This window comes from Rattus rattus, chromosome 3, assembly GCF_011064425.1.
Source record: "Rattus rattus isolate New Zealand chromosome 3, Rrattus_CSIRO_v1, whole genome shotgun sequence".
Taxonomy (NCBI): Eukaryota; Metazoa; Chordata; class Mammalia; order Rodentia; family Muridae; genus Rattus; species Rattus rattus.
Genome location: NC_046156.1, coordinates 28,742,492 through 28,766,424, shown reverse-complemented (window position 1 = coordinate 28,766,424; position 23,933 = coordinate 28,742,492). Strand labels below are relative to the sequence as shown.

Sequence of the window (23,933 nt, the reverse complement as noted above, 5' to 3'; positions counted from 1 at the left end):
GGATTTTCATACAAACATTTCAGATCAAATCACAAAGCATCAGAGAGATGTTTACACGAGCTTCCCCTCCCAGCTCAGATCACGTCCCACTGGAATATCATGTCTTTCTCTACCACTCCCAATAATTCTGGCTTTCAAATCATAATCAGAGTCCATGAGGGAGTCCTACAGGGCATACATAGCTTGAACTGGAAGAGCCAACGTCTTAGGACCACTCTGTGATCTGCACATGGCTGCTTCCAGATGCAGAACAAGATGCTATGAGCTCAGCTGATTTCTGTCACCACTTGTCCTCTAGGTTACAATGGAACCCTCACAGTTTTGAAGTCTCTATAATGGTTATCAAGTGTCATTTAAACTTCTGTTAGTTCATTTACCATTAGTGATATTCTTTCATTATGCATCTCATTAATTTTTTTTAAAAATGTTATTAGCATTAATAGTTTGAAGAAAAGGGATAAGCAATCACAGATTTGCATTTATTGATGAGAGGATGTGAATTTATGCATGACCTTGTTAGAAAACCTGAGAGAATTCAAATTGTAAGAGGCCTCACCTTCATAAAATTTTGTAATTTTGTTCTGCTCCCTAGTTAAAAATGATGGGAGGACAGTGGTGAAGACATTCCCTTTACTCTATAATTTGTGTTGGTAAATGACTCATTTACATCCTAGGAGCAGAGCAGCTTTTTTTTAATCACTATAAATCCAATTTTTGTGTCTAGATAAACCTCCCTAAAATAGAATTAGTGTTGCCTTGTACTGTGCCTATCTGATGACATAAAATTCTTCAATACATACAAAACCTTGCTCTTGGTTTATTAATATTTTGCCTTTGTCTCAGAAGCGTCAAACTCTTTTTTTGCTGCATTACCTGAAGCAGTAGTCACACTGACTGCTTTTATCCTGCAATGTGAACTTTAGTCATCTAACACGAGTAGATTTGAAGCCCAATAGATCACGTCCATTTTTACAACAATAATAAACGAACATGACAGTTGGAATCAGATTGGAATGGAGAGATGGAGCACAACAGGGCAGGGTTTAAAACGGGACCCTCAGGCTTCCACGTGATCAGACAGTGCCTCTCTGTAACCAAAAGTCCTCAATGGGAAACGACACCTTTCTGTTGTTCCAATAAACCTTGTAGAGATCTTAGCACAAGATATAAACTATAAACTATTAAATGTACAGAGCAGAAATCATGTTTTAGAAGGCCATGCTTTGAGACGATATAGCTTGTTAAAATCTTTAGCATTTCAACAAACAAGCTTGGTTCAATGTCAGTTTCTTTGGCTATAGCACGTGGGGAGTCAGTTATGAAGAAAAATATCCTACAGAGTAAGAGAAGAAACATGTTTAACTCTTTCCTCATCAAAGTCCTGTCTAGAATGGAACTTTTACCAATAGCAAATTTCATGATTCAAACTTTTAGCATATAGCTACTCGACTACATAGTTTTTCATTATAATAATTTTAAAACCAGGCAGACAAAAAATTTATATTTTGCTTTCTTATAATTTTTAAAATAAAATTCTAGAAATGTCTTCAAACCCTTTACAAGTATGATAAGATAGTGTGTTTGTTGTAGTTTCTCTGTTACTTACAAGACATTTGGCTTGCCAAAATATATTTCGGAAGTAGTTTTTTTTTTTTTTCAGAAATCTGTACTTTATTTTGACAGACAAAATAGGTAACTCTTGTCTTTATTGATCCATTTTCCCAACAGAGGATTACCACCTTAACTGTCACGGTAACGCCTTTTGCATGGTCTCTGTGGTTTGTGACTTTGATGCATGCAAGTCGGAGTAGCACTAACGTAGCAACTGGTCTGTGTGGTGTTCACACTCCTGTCTGTGTCATTAACCCTTTCAAACATTCAACCCAGTTAAACCACTGTCCTGTGGGAAAATACAGAGGAAATTGTGGGGTTTTTAAAAAGATGTTAGCCTCTTGTTAATAAGATAGTTTTATCCTTTTGTAGATTAGAAATCAAAACCTTGTCAGAGTGTGACAGTGCACACCTCTGATTCCAGTCCTCTCAAGGCAGAGGTGGGTGGATCTCCGTAAGTTTGAGGCCAGCCTAGTCTATGTAGCAAGTTCCAGGACAGCCAGGACTGCATAGAAAGAACATGTTTTTCTTCCTTCCTTCCTTCCTTCCTTACTTCCTTCCTTCCTTCCTTCCTTCCTTCTTCCCTCCCTCCTTCCCTCCTTTCTTTCTTTCTTTCTTTCTTTCTTTCTTTCTTTCTTTCAAGAGAGAGGGAGAGGTGCATCAGTCTTTGAGGTCAAGGGCATGGGAAGAAAGAATACTTACAGACATTATTGGTATCACTCAGTTAATCATCACAGAAGTGTGCAGAAGAACACAGGGCAATGATTGTCGCCTGTCTTATCGAATTCAAAGCTTCATCTGTAGTGTAGTGACCTAGGGAGTGTTTTGATAGTTCGGAACTCAGGTTGGCAGTTTCTATCACTATGTAACTGATAAAATGTTGCATCATTGAAAACTAGGATCTAGACGTATCTAACTATGATAAAAAATAATGGAGCTGTGTGATATGTTGGATATTTTTAAAGCCTGAATTTGTAACATGTGTACTTGGCAAATACACATGACACATTTTACAACTATGTCTTCTCTTGCTTCAGGGCCCGCCTGGACCTCCTGGACCTCAAGGACTGCAAGGACCAAAGGTTATGCTTCCTCCCTTCCTCCCTTCCTCCCTTCCTTCCTTCCTTCCTTCCTTCCTTCCTTCCTTCCTTCCTTCCGTCCTTCCTTCCTTCCTTCCTTCCTTCCTTCCTTCGATGTTTCCGCTTACCACACACGGTGCAGAGATGTCATGTTAAGAATGAATGTCTTTATGAAATATGTCTTACAAAATACCAGAGAAGCAAGGCCAGAAATGCTGGTTTCAGAGGGTGAGGAAACCATATCAGAGTCTCAGCTAAAGGAAGGAAGAGAACTACAGGGGAAGAAAGGAAAACGAGGACAGAGAGGAGCGAAACAGAGATGGCATGAAGTTAGGAAGGACATTGAGAAAAGTACAGGACAGGAAACGAGAAATTATAAATGTGAAGAAACCCTAAACATGACTCATGGGGAAAGGTAACTATCTAAGCGGAAGTGTGTTGAAGGAAGTTATTCTTGCCACTAAGAACCTGCCTTCCAATTCTTTTGTAAGAGAAAGACAAGGAGACCCTTCCCATGATGCATTCATAAATGACTCACGGGTTTAGGAGCCACTAATGAGACATTAGTGTTTTCCACTCTGTGTCACGTGTATACATACCTTCTACCACCATACATTTCATCAATGGAGCTTACTCACCACAAACAGCACCAGCCAAGACTTTCTCCATTAGACATAGGTTTTGTTGTTGGTGTTCGCTTTACCCCTCCAAACCAAAGCTCAGTCATTCAACCATGTTTGATCAATTAACACACGTCCGGGGATTCTGGCTTTTCAGAGCTGAGCTACACGTGTTGAAATATGACTTTCGTCATTGGATTCTTGTAGGAGATTCAAGTGGTTTCAAAATTCAGCCTTTATTTATGCTCCTTAAGTCTGTTTATTTGCTGTGCCTATTACACATCCGCACACATTCATGCACACACCAGCTTTTTACTGTCTCTGGATACTTAAAAGCAAATGTTCAGTATATAGATTTATTTCTCTATTGAAAGACTACAAAATAGAGTATCAGTGAGGTTCTTCTCCATGTGAGATGCATAAAATCTATCTGAGCATAGATCCTAATTCCCAAAGTATTTTCTGTGTATTGTAAACATGTTCCACATGTAACTTTAGTATATGATACAGAACTTTTTCACTAGTTCTCTACATAGCCTTATCCCTGAGAACATAACAATAGATATGCAAAGGTCACACAAGCAAGTCTGCCTGGATCCCTGTCCTTAATGGTTTTATGAGCTGGGCTTGACACTGGGGAAGGAACTCTGAAGATTCTCTTTTTGTGAAATATCTCGCTGCATCTCCTCTTATAACTAAAATCTCAAGAACCAGAATTTCCTTCAAAACTCAATATGTACCTCATTTGTCACAAAGCTCAAAGGCTTCTCTGATTTCTCCACAGCTCGGAGGCCAAGAGAAGACAGCCATGCCTTAATCTAAAGAAATAAAAGGGACTAGCCAGCTCAAAAGACAATCTCACTAAAACCTCCAACTGCTTTATCACTTGTTAACTCTGAGCCTTCGCTATGTAATATAGGTTTGAATCTGCAAAGAGACCAGCAAGTGGTTTGACTATGCACTTAGAGCCCAAGGTAGGAAACAGACAAGTAAAAGCAGGAACACTTATAGATCACGTGCTTTAGTTAAGACCATTGATGAGGACTAGGGTATGGTGGCTCAGTGGTTAAGAACATTGGCTGCTCCTCCAGAGAACCCAGGTTCAATTCCAAGCACCCATATGGTGACTCAACAACCAGCTCTAACTCGTGTCTTAGAGGATCTGATGCTTTCTTTTGGTCTCTGAGGGCAACAGGCACCCACAGCATCAAGACATACATGCAGGAAAAACATCCAGACACATAAAAATAAATATTTCTAAAAGGGAGTGTGGGGGTGTATATGCATGGGAATGCCTCTCCTAAGTCTAGGAATCCAAGATGGGTTTGAGCTGAAATTGAAAGAAGAGGGACGATAGCCATACGGAAAGCTGCATGTGTGGTAACAGAGAGGTGTAAAAGCCCTCCTCACTACTCGCCACCTCACCATCCTGTCCACCCTCCTCCTGTCATCTTGAACCATGGTATCTTAGCACTAATATCATGTTACACGATGAGCCTCTCCACTTGCCATGATCCCTTCTTGGAAAGGTTGGCATGACTAAGGTGGGCGTGGCTGCACTCTGAGACAGCACAGCAGAGCCTGCGCCAAGTGTAGGACCCATTCCACTTCTGGACGCCCCATCTCTGACGGATGGTAGCCTATGCACGCGGCCTTTCCCCTTCCACTGGCAAAGAAGAGGTATTATAATCTTTTACACATCAAACAACTCTGACAAACCACATTTGTTGATGGAGGCTCTATGAATCTTGTTCTTTTAGCCTCCCTGCTCCACATCTATTAAGGTAACAGCTGAGCAAGCTATGGTGATTGGACTCGAGTGTTGACAGGTATCCCGACTCGGAATGAAGCTGGGGCTCAACCGCGTGCATCCAACCTCGCAGATTTGTTTGTGGCAAAATAAACTTTGCTACTGCCACAAAGAACCGGAAATCCAAAATGAGGAGAGGCCTTTTTTTATTTCATTCATTTCAAACCACAAGATCCGGCCTTCCTTAAACACTGGGAAAGCTCAGGTTTCGTGCTGTGACCTAAAAGCTCTCAACATTTTTACCAGGAAAACACAGCTCTATCCGATGGAATATTATGGTTTATAAGATCGCCAGACAACACTTCCTAGAAAACAGAGCCTTGGGGCTGCACCCAGAAATCCCCCCCACACACACATGAGAGGCTCACACCCCAGAGAACTGCTTAACACTTTACACGGGGTAGGAATTGAGGGCTTATAGCCTCATCCACAGGCACGGCTCAGTGACATTAGACAATGCCTTACCTTTCAAGGGACTTTGTTCCGTTTTCTTTCAAAACTGAGAGATGGCTAAACATGTGCTGTTCAAATAATCTCCAGCATGTTGTTTAGATTGGTTCTTAATTAAACATCTTCCATTTAAAAATAAATCTCTGTATGCTGAGTCTGTCCAGCATTCTAATAAATCATGCTATCAAAAATCCATTTATTTCATTTCTAGCATGGTATAGGAAATAGAATGGGCCTGAAAGTCACTTCGTGTGGATCGAGATATCTGATTTATTAGGTCCCCCCGTGAGGCTTTCCTGGGCAGGGCACATCACAGCCATTGTGAAGGATTCACATTTGGCCAGTTAAACTATTGCTTTGAATTTACCAAACTTAGCATTTCATTCTTTCATAGTCTGACTGTTATGTGTTGATTGTTACTGAAAATTAGAGAATCCATACTGATTCCTTATCGGAAAAGTAATTGAGAGAGTCCTAGAAGCGCTGTAGGGTGTGGCCAGCCATTAAATCGTATATGATCAATGGAAGAAAAGAAAACCCATGGATATTTGCTACATAGGAGTAGTATTGTACACAATCCTCAAGAGAGGTTTTCCCTTCACTTAGCTTAGATATATGTGTGTACACTGCCAGCAGTCGTAGGTTAAAACGCACTTGCTAAAAGTCAAACTGTACGTGTATCAACTAACATAGCTTCTTTAGCTATGATACATGCAAACAACTTCTTGCCTTTTATTTTATTTTATCAGGGTGAGCAAGGCTCTCCAGGAATCCCCGGAGTTGATGGAGAACAGGTAATTTTCAAAGATCTATGCCATTATTTAAAGCGCCATTATTGATCAGTACTTTTACTGTAAGTTTAAAGCCAAAAGTCATGTCTTTTGACATGATGCATCGTCTCTTTTTTCCACATTTGTCCCACATGAACAAGTGTGATTTGGTGTTAAATCAGATATACCTTTGGTTGGCAGAAATGTAAAGCTATGTGTCACTTTGGAGTTGTTCTTAATACTACTGACCTCTCAGTCTACCTCAACCAGTTCTAATAGACTCTAAAATCATTACAGCTTCAGTAAGAACGGCTTTGGGTTGGCTTGTTGGTTGGTTGGTTGGTTGACTGGTCGGTTGGTTGGTTGACTGGTCGGTTGGTTGGTTGACTGGTCGGTTGGTTGGTTGGTTGGTTGGTTGACTAGTCGGTTGGTTGGTTGGTTAGTTGGCTGGCTGGCTGGCTGGCTGGCTGGCTGGCTGCCTGGCTGCCTGGCTGGCTGGCTGGCTGGCTGCCTGCCTGCCTGCCTGCCTGCCTGCCTACCTGGTTGGTTGGTTGGTTGGTTGGTTGGTTGGTTGGTTGGTTGGTTGGTTGGTTGGTTGGTTGGTTGGTTGGTTGGTTGACTGGCTGTTTGGTTGGTTGGTTGGGTTGGTTGGTCGGCTGGCTGGCTGGCTGGCTGGCTGGTTTTTGTTGGTTGGTTGGTTGGTTGGTTGGTTGGTTGGTTGGTTGGTTGGTTGGTTGGCTTGTTGGTTGTTTGGTTGTTTGGTTGTTTGGTTGGTCGATTGGTTGGTTGGTTGGTTGGTTTGTTGGTTGGTTGGATGGTTGGTTTGTTGGTTTGTTGGTTGTGTTCTTGTTTTTGTTGTGTTTTGTTTTTTCAGTGACTATAAAGCAATTCAAAATCAAAAGTCAATGGCCATAATTTTCACAAATAAGAGTGTTGCTTAACTCCAGGCATTTGATGTCTCCTTTTCCTGAATAATGAATTTCCCCCTAATTTGCTAGATTTAGTAAGGCATTGTAGCTCTTCACAGTACAGCATGGTCTTTGAGAGTGTCCCCAATGCAGACACTGACAAAGGTTCTGTACAGTTCGGACAGTAAATACTTCAGGTTTCATGGAGACACGTTGTTTCTGTCATGTATTCTTTTCTTTAAACACTTCTTACTTTTTTGTTTTAATTCAGCATAAATATAAAGCAGTCCCTAGGCTGGATTTGGCCTGTCAGCTGTGGCTTGGCAAGTCCTCCTTTTAAGAATTTTACTAAGAGAATGCAGACAGCACTCAGAACCAAACCACAAGGATTAGTTTCAAAATCTTTGAGGTTCTATGGACTGCTATTATTTTCTCAAGAAATGGCTCATGGAATGGAAAGAGGGCACAGTGGCTGAAAGCACTTGTACTTGCAAAGGACCTAGGTCTGGTTTCCAGCACCCTCTTAGGCAGCTCACAACCAGCCAGCACCCTAACGCCAAGATGTCAGGTGCCCTCCCGGGGGCACCAGTACATATTCAGGCCCACACACAGAATAAGAAAGAATACAATTGAATAGACTTAAGAAATAGCTTGAATTAATGAATAAGAAAGCAAAGGAATCCTTGATATACTAAATCAACAATACACTCTTCAGGAGAAAGTATTCTACAAAAACAAAACAAAACAAGAAAACTTTAGAAAAAGAGTTATTTTTAATAACAGAGTTTGATATTAAAGTTATATACTGTCACATTAAACAAAGATTATAGGGAGGTAATTTAGTCAATTTTCCATGACTAAGGTTACATGTGAGGTTACCTTTAGCCATTCTTAGTAATTAAAGATAATAAATTAGAAATTCATAATGATGTACGGAATATTCCAACACATACAACATATGCAGTAACTGGATGTTTCTTCTATAGGCCTTTCAAGGTTCTGTTCTCCCACTAAACTTATTGAATTGATCGTATTGCTTTTCCCAGTTGCAAAATCCCCAAACCTTAACCAGCAAGATAACATTTATCTTTGCTGGTACTTTCCTCACACTCCCCCAGTATGTGATTCTGAACTCAGTCTAAAGATAGTTAGCACAATTACCATGTGGTCTTGTCCCTACAACGAGCAGGTTTTTGCAGCCCGTGAATCCCTACCATAGTAACCATGGCCATGTGGTTGCTAGGATGAAAATGATTAAAAATACTAATTAATTTTAGTGTTAGAGTTCCATAACTCACATTTGTTAGCCCTCAAAACCCACACATCTATTTTCTCATTGTAAAAGAATAGTAATTACATCCTGGCTCACCATGCAGAGAGCTCATGAGAACCCAACAGGAACACTGGGCAAACCAAGTGCTTTAAAGCACTGATTGAACATTGGTGCTGGAAACTGATGACAGCTAGAACTTATACACACATGACGAGGCGGGGACGACTATGTAGACATGGGAACATGTACTTGGACCTTGAGTCCTGGTTCAAGTGTTTGCTGCACTGCTGAGAATTACAGTCATTACATTGTCTTCTGGACTGGTAGGATACAGATAGTTGCCAAGCTAATTTATGAAACCAGGAGAAATAATGCCAAAACCTGAGTTCACGTTTTTCATATTTAAATGGTTATATAGAATTTAATCCTATTACGTGGGGGAAATACTATTGATCCGATGTAGAAGGCTGGAAAAAGAAAATGCCTGAAAACAAAAGTCAACGACCATCTCAGCTTGCTCCCACCTCTTGGCAGAATTATCTGGAATCCCGTTGGCCCCAGGATGTGCCTATCATGTTGTCACTACACTTCTCACATGCAATCTCTGTGACTCACAGGGACTCAAAGGCTCAAAAGGAGACATGGGGGACCCAGGTATGCCAGGTGAAAAAGGAGGAATCGGACTTCCTGGATTGCCGGTACGCGCGCACTCTGTGATGTACTCTCGCTAAAGTCAGTGGCTAGGAAAGACTTATAATCTCAACTGTACTCAGCCAGTAATTTCCAAGCTATTCTTAATTTTGCAAATACTTGAAACGTTGTTGCTTAGTTTTTCCAAGCAGGAAGTTAAAACTTTAAAGTATAGTTAGGGGGTTGGGGATTTAGCTCAGTGGTAGAGCACTTGCCTAGCAAGTGCAAGGCCCTGGGTTCAGTCCTCAGCTCTGGGGGGGGAAAATGTATAGTTAGATCATTTTAAAAGTACATGTTTGTGTCTCTCTTTTTTTTCTAATTATCTTATTTAGAAGATTCAATGGTACTTAGATTCAATGGTATTGGCCATTTGAATCTGATATGTATAGTCAAGTAATTATTATAAAATAAGCCACAATAAAGAAATAAACAAGGGGGGCTGGAGATTTAGCTCAGCGGTAGAGTGCTTGCCTAGCAAGCACAAGGCCCTGGGTTTGTTTCCCAGCTCTGAAAAAAAGAAAAAAAAGAAAAGGAATAAACAAGGACAAAACAGCAAAACTTTAGAGCTGTTAAAGAACAGATTAGTTCTTGTGTGTCTATACTTTGGGGTGGTGTTTCTTCCTTGTGGCTTACTGCTTTTCTGAAACTTGAGAAGGCAAACTTTAGAAATTATAAGAAAAGGCATAGAAACTCTCCTGCCCTCCACCCCTCCCATCCTACCTAGGGATTGATCCTAGAGCCCCATACACACTGAGCTAAATCTCCAATCCGTTCTGTGGCTTGCGTAGGCTGGCTTGAGCACACTGGGAAACACGAGCTAAGCCTCCCATGTTTGATCACTCTGCCTCAACGTCTCAAGTAGCCACGATCTCAGGCCTGTGCTCCCTAGCTCTTCCACTGGTTTTCAAACAAAATTCTATAAATAAATGTCAGTGGAACCAAAATCTCACCTTTGCTATTTAAAGTGAGCACGGCATAAAAAATAACATTATTCATGATCCAGCGTATTTAATGCTGTGAAATCAAGCTGAGCACAGTTTCTATTTACTTTGTATCTTGCTCTCTATAGCACCTATAATCCGTGGGATTTTTTTGTAAATGTTACTGCTTTGAACTAAAATGTGGGGAGATAAAACTTCTTATGAATTATGTGCATAATATAAAGATTCAAGGGACTCGTGGGTTCCGTTGTCTTTTAGACCCTGGAATTAGCTCTCACTCTAACCTCTGCTTCCTGGTTATTCGTAGGGCGCCAATGGAGTAAAAGGAGAGAAAGGAGACTCCGGGTTGCCGGGTCCTCAGGGGCCTTCTGTAAGTCCACGGGGTGACCTTTCACCTTTACATGGGATTATCATTTGCCTAGATCTCCCTGTGCCAGATGGCTAATCCTTAGTAGAAATATAATGACCCATGTGGTAGATCAAACTGTACTCAATATAGGTTGGTCTTATGCTTCTGAGATACACAGTCTCCCCCTGTATGGGTTAGAAACAGTTTTTGCAGGGCCCTGGGGAGAAAAATCAATGGATTTCTCATAATGCTCATAGGAAGGCCTGGCGAAATAGGAACTCACATTCTCTTGTTCTCCAGAGTCCTATTTGTACTTGGAGAAATAACCAAGGGTTTAACCGTGGTTGCAGCATTGTAGAATTTCTCAATAATCAGTTGCTTCCTTCCCTTTTAATATAGTTTTGATTTATTCTGGTTTTGGAGCATGGCTGCAGTGTCTGAAGTTATTTGATTCTCATAGAGGAATTTCTAAAGCCAGAGAGTCGAGCATATCACTTCTGACTGTGTCTTTTCTCCTCTGTGACGACTGATGGCATTAGCAGAACCCTAGACCAAGACCCACACTGTACTGCCTTATCTAAATGAAGTAACCACATCCATGTTTGTTTGTTTGTTTGTTTTTTGACATGCAGATCATAGGCCCACCAGGCCCTCCAGGTCCCCATGGCCCACCTGGTCCCATGGTAAGTTTCCCTTGTCTCCGGAATGTAACTGTTTACCTGGGAGCGTTTGTCTGTGAGCGCCACAGGAGAACAGATGAACAGAGTCCGTTTGCATTTTGTTCTGCACTCTGTGGAATGGACACAGGCACTTTGGCTACTTTGCTGTGCTGTCTTTCATTCCCCTGAACACGTGTGTTAGAGAGAGAGAGAGAGACAGAGCTGAGAGAGACAGAGCTGACACGCTTTAACTCCAACACTGTATGAACACTGGCAAAGCATTCTAACCGCTTACTGCTGTGGTCCGTTAGTAGCGAGTTAAAGCAATAATCAAGCCCGTGAAGGAAGAATGGTTCTAACCAGCTCTGAAGCTTAAGACGCTTCCCTGAACTATCTGACGTTTGTAAAGCAGCGTGATAAAGTCTGAAGCTGGCTTCCACGGAGAATGCAGACTGCTGGATCTTTTCTTTTCCTTCTGTGTTTAATGGCACTTCTGGTGATTCATTGAGGCAGGCCCTGTTTGCTGCCGTTGTCTCCCAGTGAGCAATGCAAAGAGCGGCCCTGACCTTGTAGAACTTCCAGTGGGAGCAGCAGCTATGAAACAAGTGTGACTCTCTAAATGTTGGAGTACTGACAGTTGTGTTTAGGCTAGAGTATGGACGGCGGAGTGTTTTCAAGGGCTTTTGACACAGCAAGGAACACAGCACACAGGCTATAGTGTTACACTCATCTCTCGGGCGTCTTCATACACCGGAAGACATCAATAATGTAGATTAAGTCAATTGTGGCCACACTCGGCTCCAACTGCACTCTAGAGAGGGCCTTGTGGGTATGATCCCAGTCACACAGGGTAGGTAGCCTGGTCACCCAGGTCTCACTAATTGCCTTCCTTTCTTTGGTAAACAACTTCAGTTAACCTTGTTCTCTTAACACCAAACAGTTCGTTAAGGATTAATTAAACGGCATGTTCTGGGATTTCTGTACCCTTTTTACTTTAAGTTAGAAGGTTAAGTTAGGAAAAATGCTACATCGTGTTCAAATGATAAAGTTAATTAGCCTAAAGGAAGTTTAAACCATTATTAACAAGAGCTAAGAATACTCAATAATGAATACTTTCCCCCAAAAAATGTTTATCCACAGCTTATCAAAAGGGAAAACGTGAATGTAAACTTACGTAACAAATACCTCGGCCTGCGTGGTCAGTTACTTTCCGCTCCTTTTATTTCACTGATGGGTAGATATGTAAATATGCACCTCCCAGAATGGCTTATTAGAATCTCTATGAAAGTTCAAAGCAATCCACAATAACCTTCCGCTGATTTAAATTGATAATTAGCTTCTATATTTGTATTTTCTGCAAAACAACTTTCTTTTTATCCTGATTCATGCATTTATTATGACCTCCTTTCTTTGGTAAACAGCTATTAGAAGAGCCTTAAAGGAAGCAATTTTCTGTAACAATAAATGCAATGCGAATCATACTCTGCTTAGCCCTCACTGATGAGCGACCCCCAGAATGGGGGACAGCGTGGCTGTCATCTTCTTTCTCCTTGAGATTCTTCAACACATTGGCCATGAAGAGTTACAGACAAAGTCCTCCCTCCCCTTTTTTTTTAATTCTCCCCTTTCTTCCTACTCAAGCTGTGGGGATACTGTTTTTTCCCCTACATTTCTGTCTTTTAGGTTCTACCTCTAGTCCATAAAAATTCATAAATTATCTCAAATATTCTCCATCAGGTTATAAAATAGAAATCTGAGAAGTGCCTGTAATATCAATACAAAACAGGGGGTTTCTCTTTTTGCCTAATTTTTCTTCCATGAAAACCCCAGCAGCTTTCTCCCTCTCGTAGGCATTTAGCAGACAGAACGACTCTTAATGAATTTCCTATTACAGAGCAATCCAAGAGCTGGAAGGAACATTTGGTAGGTAATAAATAACGTCCCACCGCCCTGCCTCTGGCTGTAGCTCAAACAAGAAGATTCCTGTTTTACATCTCACTTTATACTTGATATACTCACCTCTACGAGGGAGGCAATGAGTCATTTTTTTTTTTTTTTTTTTTTTTTTTTTTTTTTGGAGCTGGGGACCGAACAGGGGCCTTAATGCACTAGGCAAGTGCTCTACCGCTGAGCTAAATCCCCAGCCCCAATGAGTCAGTTTTTAATTAAAGCTCTACTTTTCCATTCCTAGGGACCCCATGGACTTCCTGGACCAAAGGTACCAGCAAATCCCGTGATTATTTGATTTCTGTTCCCTTGATGATCACGGGCAAGCATGACGGAAGCATGTCTGTCCTGTCTTATTTGTTTGTCAAGTAATGTTGACAGTCTTTAAGCCTTTAAGCATCCAGATGTTTAATGCTCGCAACGCAACGTGACTCACACTGAGTCTAAGTGCTCTCACCTGGCAATAAATCATTCTTCATTTTGCTTTTGCCTTGTCACTATATAAGTTAAAAAATATATATATACGATGTATTCAAATCTGCTATCTAGGGGGTCATCTAATGAAAATATCAGATTAATCCCAGAGCTCCCCTCTCTTACGGTAGCACTAGCTCTCTGTTTGCTGTCCTGCCGTATATACCACCATATCTTCATGCTCCAGCTACCTAGCATGTCTGTTCTGTGCCGCCCACAGTCACCATGTAGAATAGGACGGGGTCCGTCAGCTGTGATGTCCCAGAATTCATGTGAGTGCAGAAGAGCGATAGGGAATTCATCCTCCTTGACAGAAGTTCCGCAGCTCACACTGGGAAGATGGTCTCTGCCTGCTCTTTTACAGAGACCCAGGGGGCACCTTGGAATGCAGTGTGGTCAGCACCGGACAGTCCCAAGATCCAGAGCCCTCTCTTGGGGGTTGGCAAGGCCCCCATCTGACTCTCCCAGATGTACCCGGTTGCCAACAATACTGGCTTAACTCCAGAATCATTGAATTTCTTTTTCAGGGTCAGGCAGGTAACACAAGAAGGGGAGGATATGACACCTCATTCTTCTTAGAATGCCTTAACTTCAGGCTAAGCCGGTGGATCATGTATCCGTTATTATAAAGCCACCAAAGCTGTTTTGTTTCTGTGGTGTCTGAGGCACACCGTAACCATTCAATTAGATGATGCCCACGATCGTTTTGATACAGAAAATGAAATTAAGTATTTTGTCCACAAAACATTATTGATGTCAGCAAAGTATAAAATTGAAAAGACCCCAGATGACCTGTTGGTCCCTTGACTTGGCAACTGATAAGCTACACAGACACAGAGCATTTTACTTATTTAATGCAAATTACAGGATTAGATGATGACCAATTAATAGAATGGGATGCAGATTTGAAATTTGGTCTCCTTACTACTGGATTTGACTGTTTTTAAATTGACCTTCGCAATGCTCACCCATCAGGGCATGACTCCCCACCCAAAAAATGTCATGGCCTGCTAAGACTGCCTTCCTGTCCATCATCTTGAAACCACACAGTGGAACTGTGCTCACATGCAAAGCCATGAGCCTCAAGTGAGGAACAATGCCTACCAAGCCATGCATTGTTGGCTGTGGCACCGTGGCCTCAGGATTAGACCTGATCAATTATAACATATCTGGGGCTTCAACTGTGGCTACAGCACAGACTCCTGTCCCCAAACTCTGCAAAGTCCACTATGCTATGACAATGTGTGGACCCTCTGAAGATTTAAATACATAGTGTGGTTTCGGGGGTGCACCCACCTCCTTGTTGCTCACAATTTTATGATGAGCATTTTCTTCTAGGCAGATGTTAATGATTCCTACCCCTGCACTCACGTTGACTATGTTTGACAAGTAGCACACTGATTTTCACCATCAGGCAGACCGGCTGGTCCTTTTGCAGGTTAAGAGTCCCTTCAGCCAGTGTGACCATGACCTCCATGCTGAGCGGTCACCTTCCTTTTAAGAGTCTTCGGGTGTTATCTTGATAAATTAATGTCTGTACTTCAAAGCTGAAAAGTGTACGTGTCCAAGCTTTCTCTCTCCGGGGCATGCTATTCCTGATAGGCAGTAGGCATGTTATATCCCTGGATTTTTCCTAAACCGAGTTAAGAGGATTTATCACCCACCGGGACTCTTGTAACGTCCTCCATGTTAAACTGTATTTCCTCCATCCTAACATGGCACAGACAGTTAGGAGAACTATCTTCAAGTTCATTGGTCTTCATAGTCTCTTCTGGGACTGCCAATTTGTGGTTTACTCTATTGATTGATCCATGGAGGAACCCGACTTGGCAAGGTCAGGAAGGAGAACTTGCAGAATGGCATTGCTTCAGACATCAGCATCTATCTGTTCAGTCCTGTTCTCCTGGGCTAAATGCTTAAAGGCTTAAAATGTCTGTCTGTAACACTGTCCTGCATATTCCAGTTTTCAATCCCAGCAGAGTGGGGTTTTCCTCCTGATCCCCCTCCGCATCCTCCACTCTGATTGCCTTGGGTTTGCTTAGTCAAAACATCAGAATGGTAACTTCGTTGATGTAGAACTCCAAAATCCGTGAGGTCACTGTACGTCTTTTGGTGACGCTCAAGACACGGAGCCTTCTGCTTTCTCAAGTATTTGTCACAGTTTTAGAAATTAGGTGATTACCTGATGCGAAGCCAATGTCGCCTCACTCTGCTGTCACCTAAAACTGGAATCTGCAAGTGTTTTGGAGCCTGGGTCTCTTCTCTCACAGTCTAAACACCCATGATAGCAACCAAAATTGGCATTTGCTTTTGCATTTAGGGTGAACCAGGGTTAAATGGTGTTAAAGGATTGAAGGGTGAACCAGGTCAAAAGGGTGACAGAGGACCCCTTGGTCTTCCAGTAAGTAAAGAAAACTTTCCATTTCAGTGCAAATCTCCAGATTTTTTTTCTTTCTACCCAAAGTACCAGCTCTGGTTTGCTCAGTAGCTGTCTCACAGTTGAGAGTTCTGTTGGTAGAACACATGGTTATGTCAGAGCAGAGCACAGCCCAGTTTTGTTTTCCCCGATGTCTCGACCTTGTGCCTGAGGGTCACCGTAACAAACGTTGCATCACACGATTCAATTACATACATGCCAACCTCGCACTCGTGGGGCTGATGGACAAGTCCTGCCATCATCTCTCTCTAAAAAGTGATGTTTATTGTTTCATAACTTGTCCCAAACATGGCCTAATAGAGGTTAAGACCCTCTCTCCATTGCTTGGATCTGCTTGGATTCTAAAAGCTGTCGCCCCCCCTGTTGGTGGCAGGTATGCAATTGGCCATTGTTGAGGTCAGTACTGTGGCTCCTTACGTTAACCGACCACGTTGTGTTCTATATGTTTTATGTTGTTCGTTTTGAAGATTCCCTGCAGTGAGGTTCATGGGACAACAGTGGGTAGTTACAGAAGTATCCATAACAAAAAAAGTGGCTTTCATCTATTCATATACTTTATGCCCAAAGTCTTCCCAGAACAACTTTAAAGATTTTTTAAAAATCATTATTATGTAATGGCTTAATTTAGGGCCATATGTCGTTTATTCAGTAAATGCAGACAAGAGTCAGTCAAGAATACTGTAGGTTACATTTGTAAGCTCTGACATAAGAACAGTAATGGAAAATAGTTCTATATTTGAGACGTGAGATAAAGTGTGTTGGTGATGACCTATCTCATTTTTCCCATGGGTACTGTGCTTTCGTGATTCCCAAAATAGCCCATGGTTTATCAATGAGACACAGCAGGTCTCTCGTACACATGCACTTGTTGAGTGAATTATGTAAGCTCTATATTAGAATTTAAGTTAAATTGTGCCAATTGGATCAATGGATTATAGACGCAAAATCTCCCAAAACATGTGTTAGCCGCTAGTTCTGCACTCCAGTGAGGTAGGGAATCTTGGGATCAATATAAAATTATCGCTTTAACATTTACCTTCAAGTTTTAAAATAGTGACTAAGAAAAAATGCCAAAAAAAACAAAAAACAAAAAAGGCTTAGGGAACGTTGCATTTCCCAAACTTTTAGTCTAGTTTATCTAAACTAAACTTCCCCCTACTGCCAAATTTTGGCCTGCTACTGATTTTTACAGACCATTTAGCCAAACGTTATCATCAAACAAGAAATAGCAACACCCACTGTTTAGAATCATTGCTGGCTAAGACTGTGTTTTATACACGTATAGCATTGATCATAACAAAATCATACTGAAGGAATTTTCAAGTAAAAATAAACAAACAAAAAAAATCCCCCAAGCCTGTGTTGCCATCACCGGCAACTGGAATTTTTTTTTTCATTTTTTGTAATTAACTGCACCTGAAGCATGAAGCTGAGAGAGCCCTCTCCAGCCTGACCAAGAGAATGTAAAGTGCTAACACTATGTCTTCTTAAATATTCCTGGATCTAATCCATTGTCTTTAAAGTAGCATTAGGGGTTTGCTATATAGAGCTTAACCAAGAAGAGTTATAGTTACTCTTGCCACATAGAAAGTGAAATGTTTTTAATATCTCAATTAGATAACCCTCAATTCAAAATAAAGGCATGCATTAATATAAGAAGAGATGGTTTTCAAGGCATTTCTCATGCAAACATCTATATAAAGATTATTTGAACTCAACTGAGAGGCAGACTGGGAATTATTTTAACTTGAGCCCTCATATTCATATTCTCATATTCTCATATTCTCTCTCTCTCTCTCTCTCTCTCTCTCTCTCTCTCTCTCTCTCTCTCTCTCTCTCTCTCTCTCTCTCTCTCTAGAAGTCCCTCTAGTGGCAGCTAATGTGAACTTTAGGTCCAACACATAATGTCTGTATAAAGGAAAGCCATCCCAGTATATTGAAGCATACCATTTTTGTTCATAAAAATTGTTTTAACAAATGTAGCCAGAGATCTAGAGCTCTTTACTAGGAGATTGCCTGCTATTACTTTCTCTTGAGAATCTAAAGAAATATATCCTGAGTAATAATAGTCTCTAGAAAATGAATTTCATGTGGACGTATAGCTAGGAGCCCCTTACTGCATATTGTCAGCAAGTCCACTGAGAAAACCTCATTCACCAGCTTTTTAGATTAGACTTTCCTGGTAGAAATGTCACTAAGTGCCATCATTAGTGGGGTGTGTATTGTCACGTGACTTTTTAAAGACTAACTATTTGTAGCAATGTGATATTCACCCCAGAATCCTGTGAGTGTGTATTATGTTGCTTGAAGTGTTGCATTTGTTCATCAGTGCCTCATACTAATCTCTGTTCTTGTCATTCGTGTTACACCCACCAACCCTGACACCAACCCGATCCCAGGGAGCATCTGGCTTAGACGGAAAGCCAGGATCCCGGGTGAGTCGGCCCCGCGTCCTGCTCTGATGTGCTTCCTGGATGTGAATCATGTGCTCATGGGAAGACCCCATCATTCTTTGCGGTCTTTCCAGATGATGAGGCATCACTTAGGGCCAGAATCAGAGGGGAAGGTAGATGAGGACCGTGGAAAGGGAGAGAGAAGGACAGAGAAGGGGTCACAACTCCATAGTTTAGCCTGAGCTGCCAGGACATTTTCAGAAGCCGAAGTTGGAGTCTACATAATTTACTCAGTGAGAAAATGACCCGTCCAGTTGTGTCTCAGTAACCTACAACAATTCATAAAAGCCTTCCCAGAATCCCCTGAGGCCCTGAAGTGGCAGAAAGAAGAAATTTATTTTAACTTACTTTTCCTTTTCATTTATGTCTGGCTTAGAAATGTAATTTCTTCTATAAAACTGACTTCCACGTCTCTATTTGTGGAAATGAATCGTGTGTCTTCCGTCATTTTTATCACTTTTGTTTTTTGGCAGTTCCACATCTTAAATTTTAGCCATGGTCACTCTTGTATTTAGAAGCCCTGTAGAGGTGAACCTTGAATTGGGGCAGTAAGAGCATGGCTAAGATTATCACCCACATGAGGATGAGTTTGAAACTCTGAACTCTTCCCTATCCTGAGATTTTAACACTCCCCCAAACAGCTAGACTAGCAATGGGGAGTCCATAGACAAGCTGAAATAATTGTATATCCGCAAATACGACTTTGCACTCTTTGCTTCTTTAAGCAAAGTCTTCCTGACAATTGAGTGACTATATTTGAAATCCTCACCTTGTTTTTAAGAATCTAAATCTGAAATTTTTCAACTCTAAGGACCATCAAGTTTTTTTCCCACCAGACCCCAGAGTTCTTACATTCTTTCATGTATTACCTTATCTGCCACAGAAAACAATAAGGTATGTGCTCTGTAGGCAGTGAACCCTACTGTCATAATAGAGCTACAAAAAGTTGTTCTAAAAGTCAGCACTATTCTTTTTCACATATCTTCCATTTAAATGGCTAAAAAAACAAAGTTTGAGGACTTTGACCGTAATTGTCAGTGGCTATGGTGACAGGATCTGGGGAAAGGGTGATAGAAAGAAAGGACAGTTACTTTCCTTGTTAAGATTACGGAGACAAGGGGACAGAGAGAGAGATGGCTCTGCAGTTAAGAGCACTGGCTGTTCTTGCAGATCACGGAGGTTCAGTTCCCAGAACCCATGTGGTAGCTCGCTAGGAGCTCCAACTCCACTTCCAGGGGATCTGGTGCCCTCTTCTGGCATCTATGTGCACTGCACACACATTATATCCATACATACGTGCAAAGCACTCACGCATACATATAAAACAAAAATAAATCTGGAAGGAACAAAAAGGGATGAGGACGAAATGAAGATGCTTCATCTGAAAAGAATCAGTAAATATGAAGTATAGCTTTTGTGTAGACGCTTCACCCTCTTGCATGAACTTCTCAGAAACAAGTGGCATGAAAAACTGTTAAGAATAAAGTGCTTTAGAATCGGATGATGCTAAGACATCAGCAGGCATCGTTCTCCCAGGCAAGTCAGAGTAAATCACAGAGTAAACCTCTTCTGGCCACCCCAGTCTCTCGCCTGTCTCAGTATTTTATTTTTGTCTTTTTTTTTTTTTTTAGGGTGCAGATGGTCCTATAGGACCCCATGGCCCTGCAGGTCCCAAAGGAGAAAGAGTAAGTCCCTCTTTGGGTTGTCACCCTTAAGCTGAGGACTGGAGGAATTGAAGCATGGCTTCTCTGTATACGATGATCTCAACCTATTCATTTTCCAGGAGAGAAAACATTGCCCATTTGAAGTCCTATTCAGAGTCCTAAGACCAAGAGTAGAAAAGTCCTCGGAATCGGTCTGCCTTAATGCAAACAACGCATACATTTACATAGCTAAACTAAATAGCTCCCATTATTCCTTCTTAACCCATAAGGAAGATATTTTCCTTGGGCCTTCATCCAGGAAGTTGAAGTCAATGGGGCTAAAATTTCCAGAACTACATATTCTGGTTGATAATCTTAGTACAAAGCTACTGTGTTCATTCTGAGTAAATTATAATGTTTTTCCAAAGGAAATGACAAAATCTACGTAGTCCTTCTCCACACAGTTACCCATGTTCTCATTTTTCTTTCGAGGGTTAAAGAATGACCTGTTTTCCTGGAGCCATAAGGAAGTGATTTTGGTGTGTTATAAAGCAAAGCCCTTTCACCAACCCTCGCTATCCTAGGCTGTGTTTCCATATCCTTGGGAGCAGAAAGAGATAGGCATTCAGGGAAGATGAATGTCTGACACACAAAAATGTGCTACGGCCCCACAGCTGCTCGTGTGTCTGGGACTTCTTCCCTCTCTGTTTCTCGCCCACTTTTTCTTCTCCTCACCTTGGAAAACTCCAAGTGTGTGTGTGCATGCATGTGAGTGTGACAGTGTGTGTGTGTGTGTGTGAGTGTGTGTGAGTATGTGTTGCATGTGTGAGTGTGTGGAGTAGGTATGTACATGTGTGTGTGAGTGTGTGTGTGTGCATGCATGTGAGTGTGTGTGACAGTGTGTGTGTGTGTGTGAGAGTGTGTATGCATGTGTGTGAGTGTGTATGAGAGTGTGTGTATGTACATGTGTGTGAGTGTGTGTGTGAGAGTGTGTGGGTGCATGTGTGTGAGAGTGTGTGTGTGCATGTGTGTGAGTGTGTGTGTGTGTGTGTGCATGTGTGTGTGTGTGTGTGTGTGTGTGTGTAGAAATGTGTCATCCACTTCCCCGCCATACACTGTGCAAGATATAATATGCTGAACATGAGCTTTCACAATGTTGGCACGGTTCACTGTGCAAGTTTGTGGTCTTTTTAAAATAAAAGTTTTCATCAGAATAGGCTAATTTGATTTTAAAGAGAGGACCGGGTAGTAATGTCTCTGACGTGCCTTCTGATTTCCTAGTCCTGTGTAATGTAAGTTCATGCATGCAGTAACTGCTTATCAGATACAACTGTGTATAATGCAATCCATTGGGGGTGAAAGAAACACTCCTCCTACTTGAAGACACCCTTCTTTGCTAGTTACTCTGGTACACTGAATCATACACTTATTTTCATCGTCATCACATAGACTTTTATTAATGCTCATGAATATATACCCACATATAACTCTTCAGGTGAAGCATCTGTTGTCTTTTTTATTTTTTTCCTTTTATTAAAAATAGATTCTTTTCTCACATGATATATCCTGATTATGGTCTCTGCTTCCTGTACCCCTCCCAGTTCCTCCTGACCTCCCTTCCACTCCAGATTCATTCCCTTTCTGCCTCTCGTTAGGAAAAACAAAACAGGCTTCTAAGAGAAAATATTAAAATATAACAAAATAAAATACAAGATAAAAAAGCCACACTGAAGTTGGACAAAGCAAACCAACAGAAGGAAAAGAGACCAAGAGAGGACACACGAATCAAAGACCCAGTCCTCAGCTCACTCAGGAGTCCCATTGAAACACTCAACTAGAAGCCATGGCACACACACAGAGGACCTGGTGCAGACCTGTGCGGGCCCTGTGCGTGCTGCTTCAGGCTCTGTGAGTTCGTATGAGCTTTGCTCCTGCTGACTGAGAAGGCCTTGTTTTCTTGATGCCCTTCATCTCCTCTGGCCTATACACTTCCCCACCTCCTCTTCCACGGGGTTCCCTGTGAACCAAGGGCAGGGATTTGATGGCGCCTTCCCATCTAGGGCTGAGTAAGGAAGCATCTATTTCCATTCATCTAAGTGAGTTTATATTGCAAAGAAGAAATCTTTGCAAAAAAGAAAGAAAAAGAAAGGAAGGAAGAAAAAGGAAGAAAGGAAGGAAGAAAAAGGAAGGAAGGAAGAAAGAAAGAGAGAGAGAGAAAGAAAGAAAAAGAAATTAATTCAGAGAATAAGACCAAAATTAATACAAATACCATGGACTAGACCCTAGTGAAGTCTGGCTTTACCCAAGAAGAATTCGAGAGATGAATCCTTGAGAATGTATTATCTATATCTACTTTTATTATTTCTAAGAGCAAACCAACAAGTTCCAATAATTAGGTTCATTAAAAAATACTTCAAAGCTAAGAGCGTCTACTGATATTCATTTTCAAGCCCTGGATGAAGAAACTCAGCCCATCCTGAAATTGGAGCAGCAAGGCTCAGGAGGTCTATTGGCAACGTGCCCTGGGGGCTCAAGAGGGTGTGCTGTTTGGTAAATCAGCTGCTACTTCCGATAGCTCAGCCGTGTCTCAAGGGTATCAGGTGTCAGCGCTAGTGCTGAATTAACCAGAAGAGCAAATGAAGTCGCTAAGAATTTTCGAGTGCATAGTTGGAAGGCAGGTGCGTGCAGTGTGAAGTGCTACACTTGTGTCCCCTCAAACCGGATCGTGTGTCAGCGCGCTCCAAGCGCCCTCGAACCAAGTGCCGGAGCAAAAGGGTGAGCCTCGGGAGGTGGCATCTGGAGTCTCCTTGCAGATGTTTCTGATTTAAAGCGGAAAGGATGGGCGAAGGCAGGGCGTTCTAGAACCCGCCCTTGTTTGCCGATACACAAATTAAGGAGCCTGGGTAAAATTCGGCCAGCCTACAAAGAAATGAAGCATTTCCCGTGCAGGGTTTCTCAGATGCATGGCTGCCGCATCAGCTCTCCGTGCTCCCTGCCCCCCACAGATGCCTTCATCTGAGTAGAGGATCGGGCACTTGAAGCCATGCCTGGAGTTAGTTCTCCTCTGATGTTACATCAAACAACACACTTTGTCCTTCAAGCTGCTTTGAATCTTTGGATCTGTGTCCCCAGAGCTGAAAGCATGGTAGTGGCGTTCCGGGGAAGATGAATCCGACACAAAACCGTGCTGCTGCCCATTTTTTGTTTCAAATACTGATTTCTTCCTCTGGCCTTTGAACCCTGTAGTGTTTTAAGTTTAAGAGGGACAATGATTCTTTTGGAACCCCTTCATCTAGGTGGGGGAACAGTATGCATTCAAGTCCCTGGGTTACTATTTTATTTCTGAGGTTATCGAAGATGCGGTCAGTGGGATTGATGCTTTGGCGCTGAGGACGAGATCCAATTCCCATGTGGCTTGAGCAAGAAAGTAATGTCTGATTCCTATAACCAAAAAAGCCAAAGGAGTCTAGGCCTTGCTTCTATCCAGGCAAAATCCTAGCTGCAGGCGCAGGGGGTCACCCAGGGAGACGTGTAGCAAGGAAAGGGCTCTCCCCAAGAGAGGGAGACCTGCCATAGCATGAGAATCACCTTCCTTGGAGCTTCCAGCTGAGTGTCCCCAGTGCCTCCTTGGCCAGCACTGGCTCATGGGTCCACACTTCATGGTGCCCTGCTGTGAGAGGCAGGCTAATCTAGAGGAGAAACCCTGCAGACAAGCTCTGCAGTGAGCAGTAACCATATTTAGATACACCCCAGTGTCTGTCTCTTAAAAACAACGTAGGCCAAGGTTCTCAGGGAGGCAGGAGAAGGAAGGGAGGTGGG

General features: G+C 42.0%; 1 protein-coding gene across 1 annotated transcript in view; it reads left to right on the top strand.

Moving 5' to 3' along the window:
- Positions 1 to 23,933, top strand: part of Col25a1 (collagen type XXV alpha 1 chain) — a 394,115-nt gene that overhangs the window by 351,023 nt on the left and 19,159 nt on the right. Inside the window, exons 24-32 of the mRNA XM_032897332.1 lie at positions 1,729 to 1,752; positions 2,649 to 2,693; positions 6,320 to 6,364; positions 9,139 to 9,219; positions 10,460 to 10,522; positions 11,134 to 11,184; positions 13,352 to 13,378; positions 18,418 to 18,453; positions 20,103 to 20,156. Coding sequence (XP_032753223.1) covers positions 1,729 to 1,752; positions 2,649 to 2,693; positions 6,320 to 6,364; positions 9,139 to 9,219; positions 10,460 to 10,522; positions 11,134 to 11,184; positions 13,352 to 13,378; positions 18,418 to 18,453; positions 20,103 to 20,156 — 426 coding nt within the window. The remainder of the gene's footprint in view (positions 1 to 1,728; positions 1,753 to 2,648; positions 2,694 to 6,319; positions 6,365 to 9,138; positions 9,220 to 10,459; positions 10,523 to 11,133; positions 11,185 to 13,351; positions 13,379 to 18,417; positions 18,454 to 20,102; positions 20,157 to 23,933) is intronic.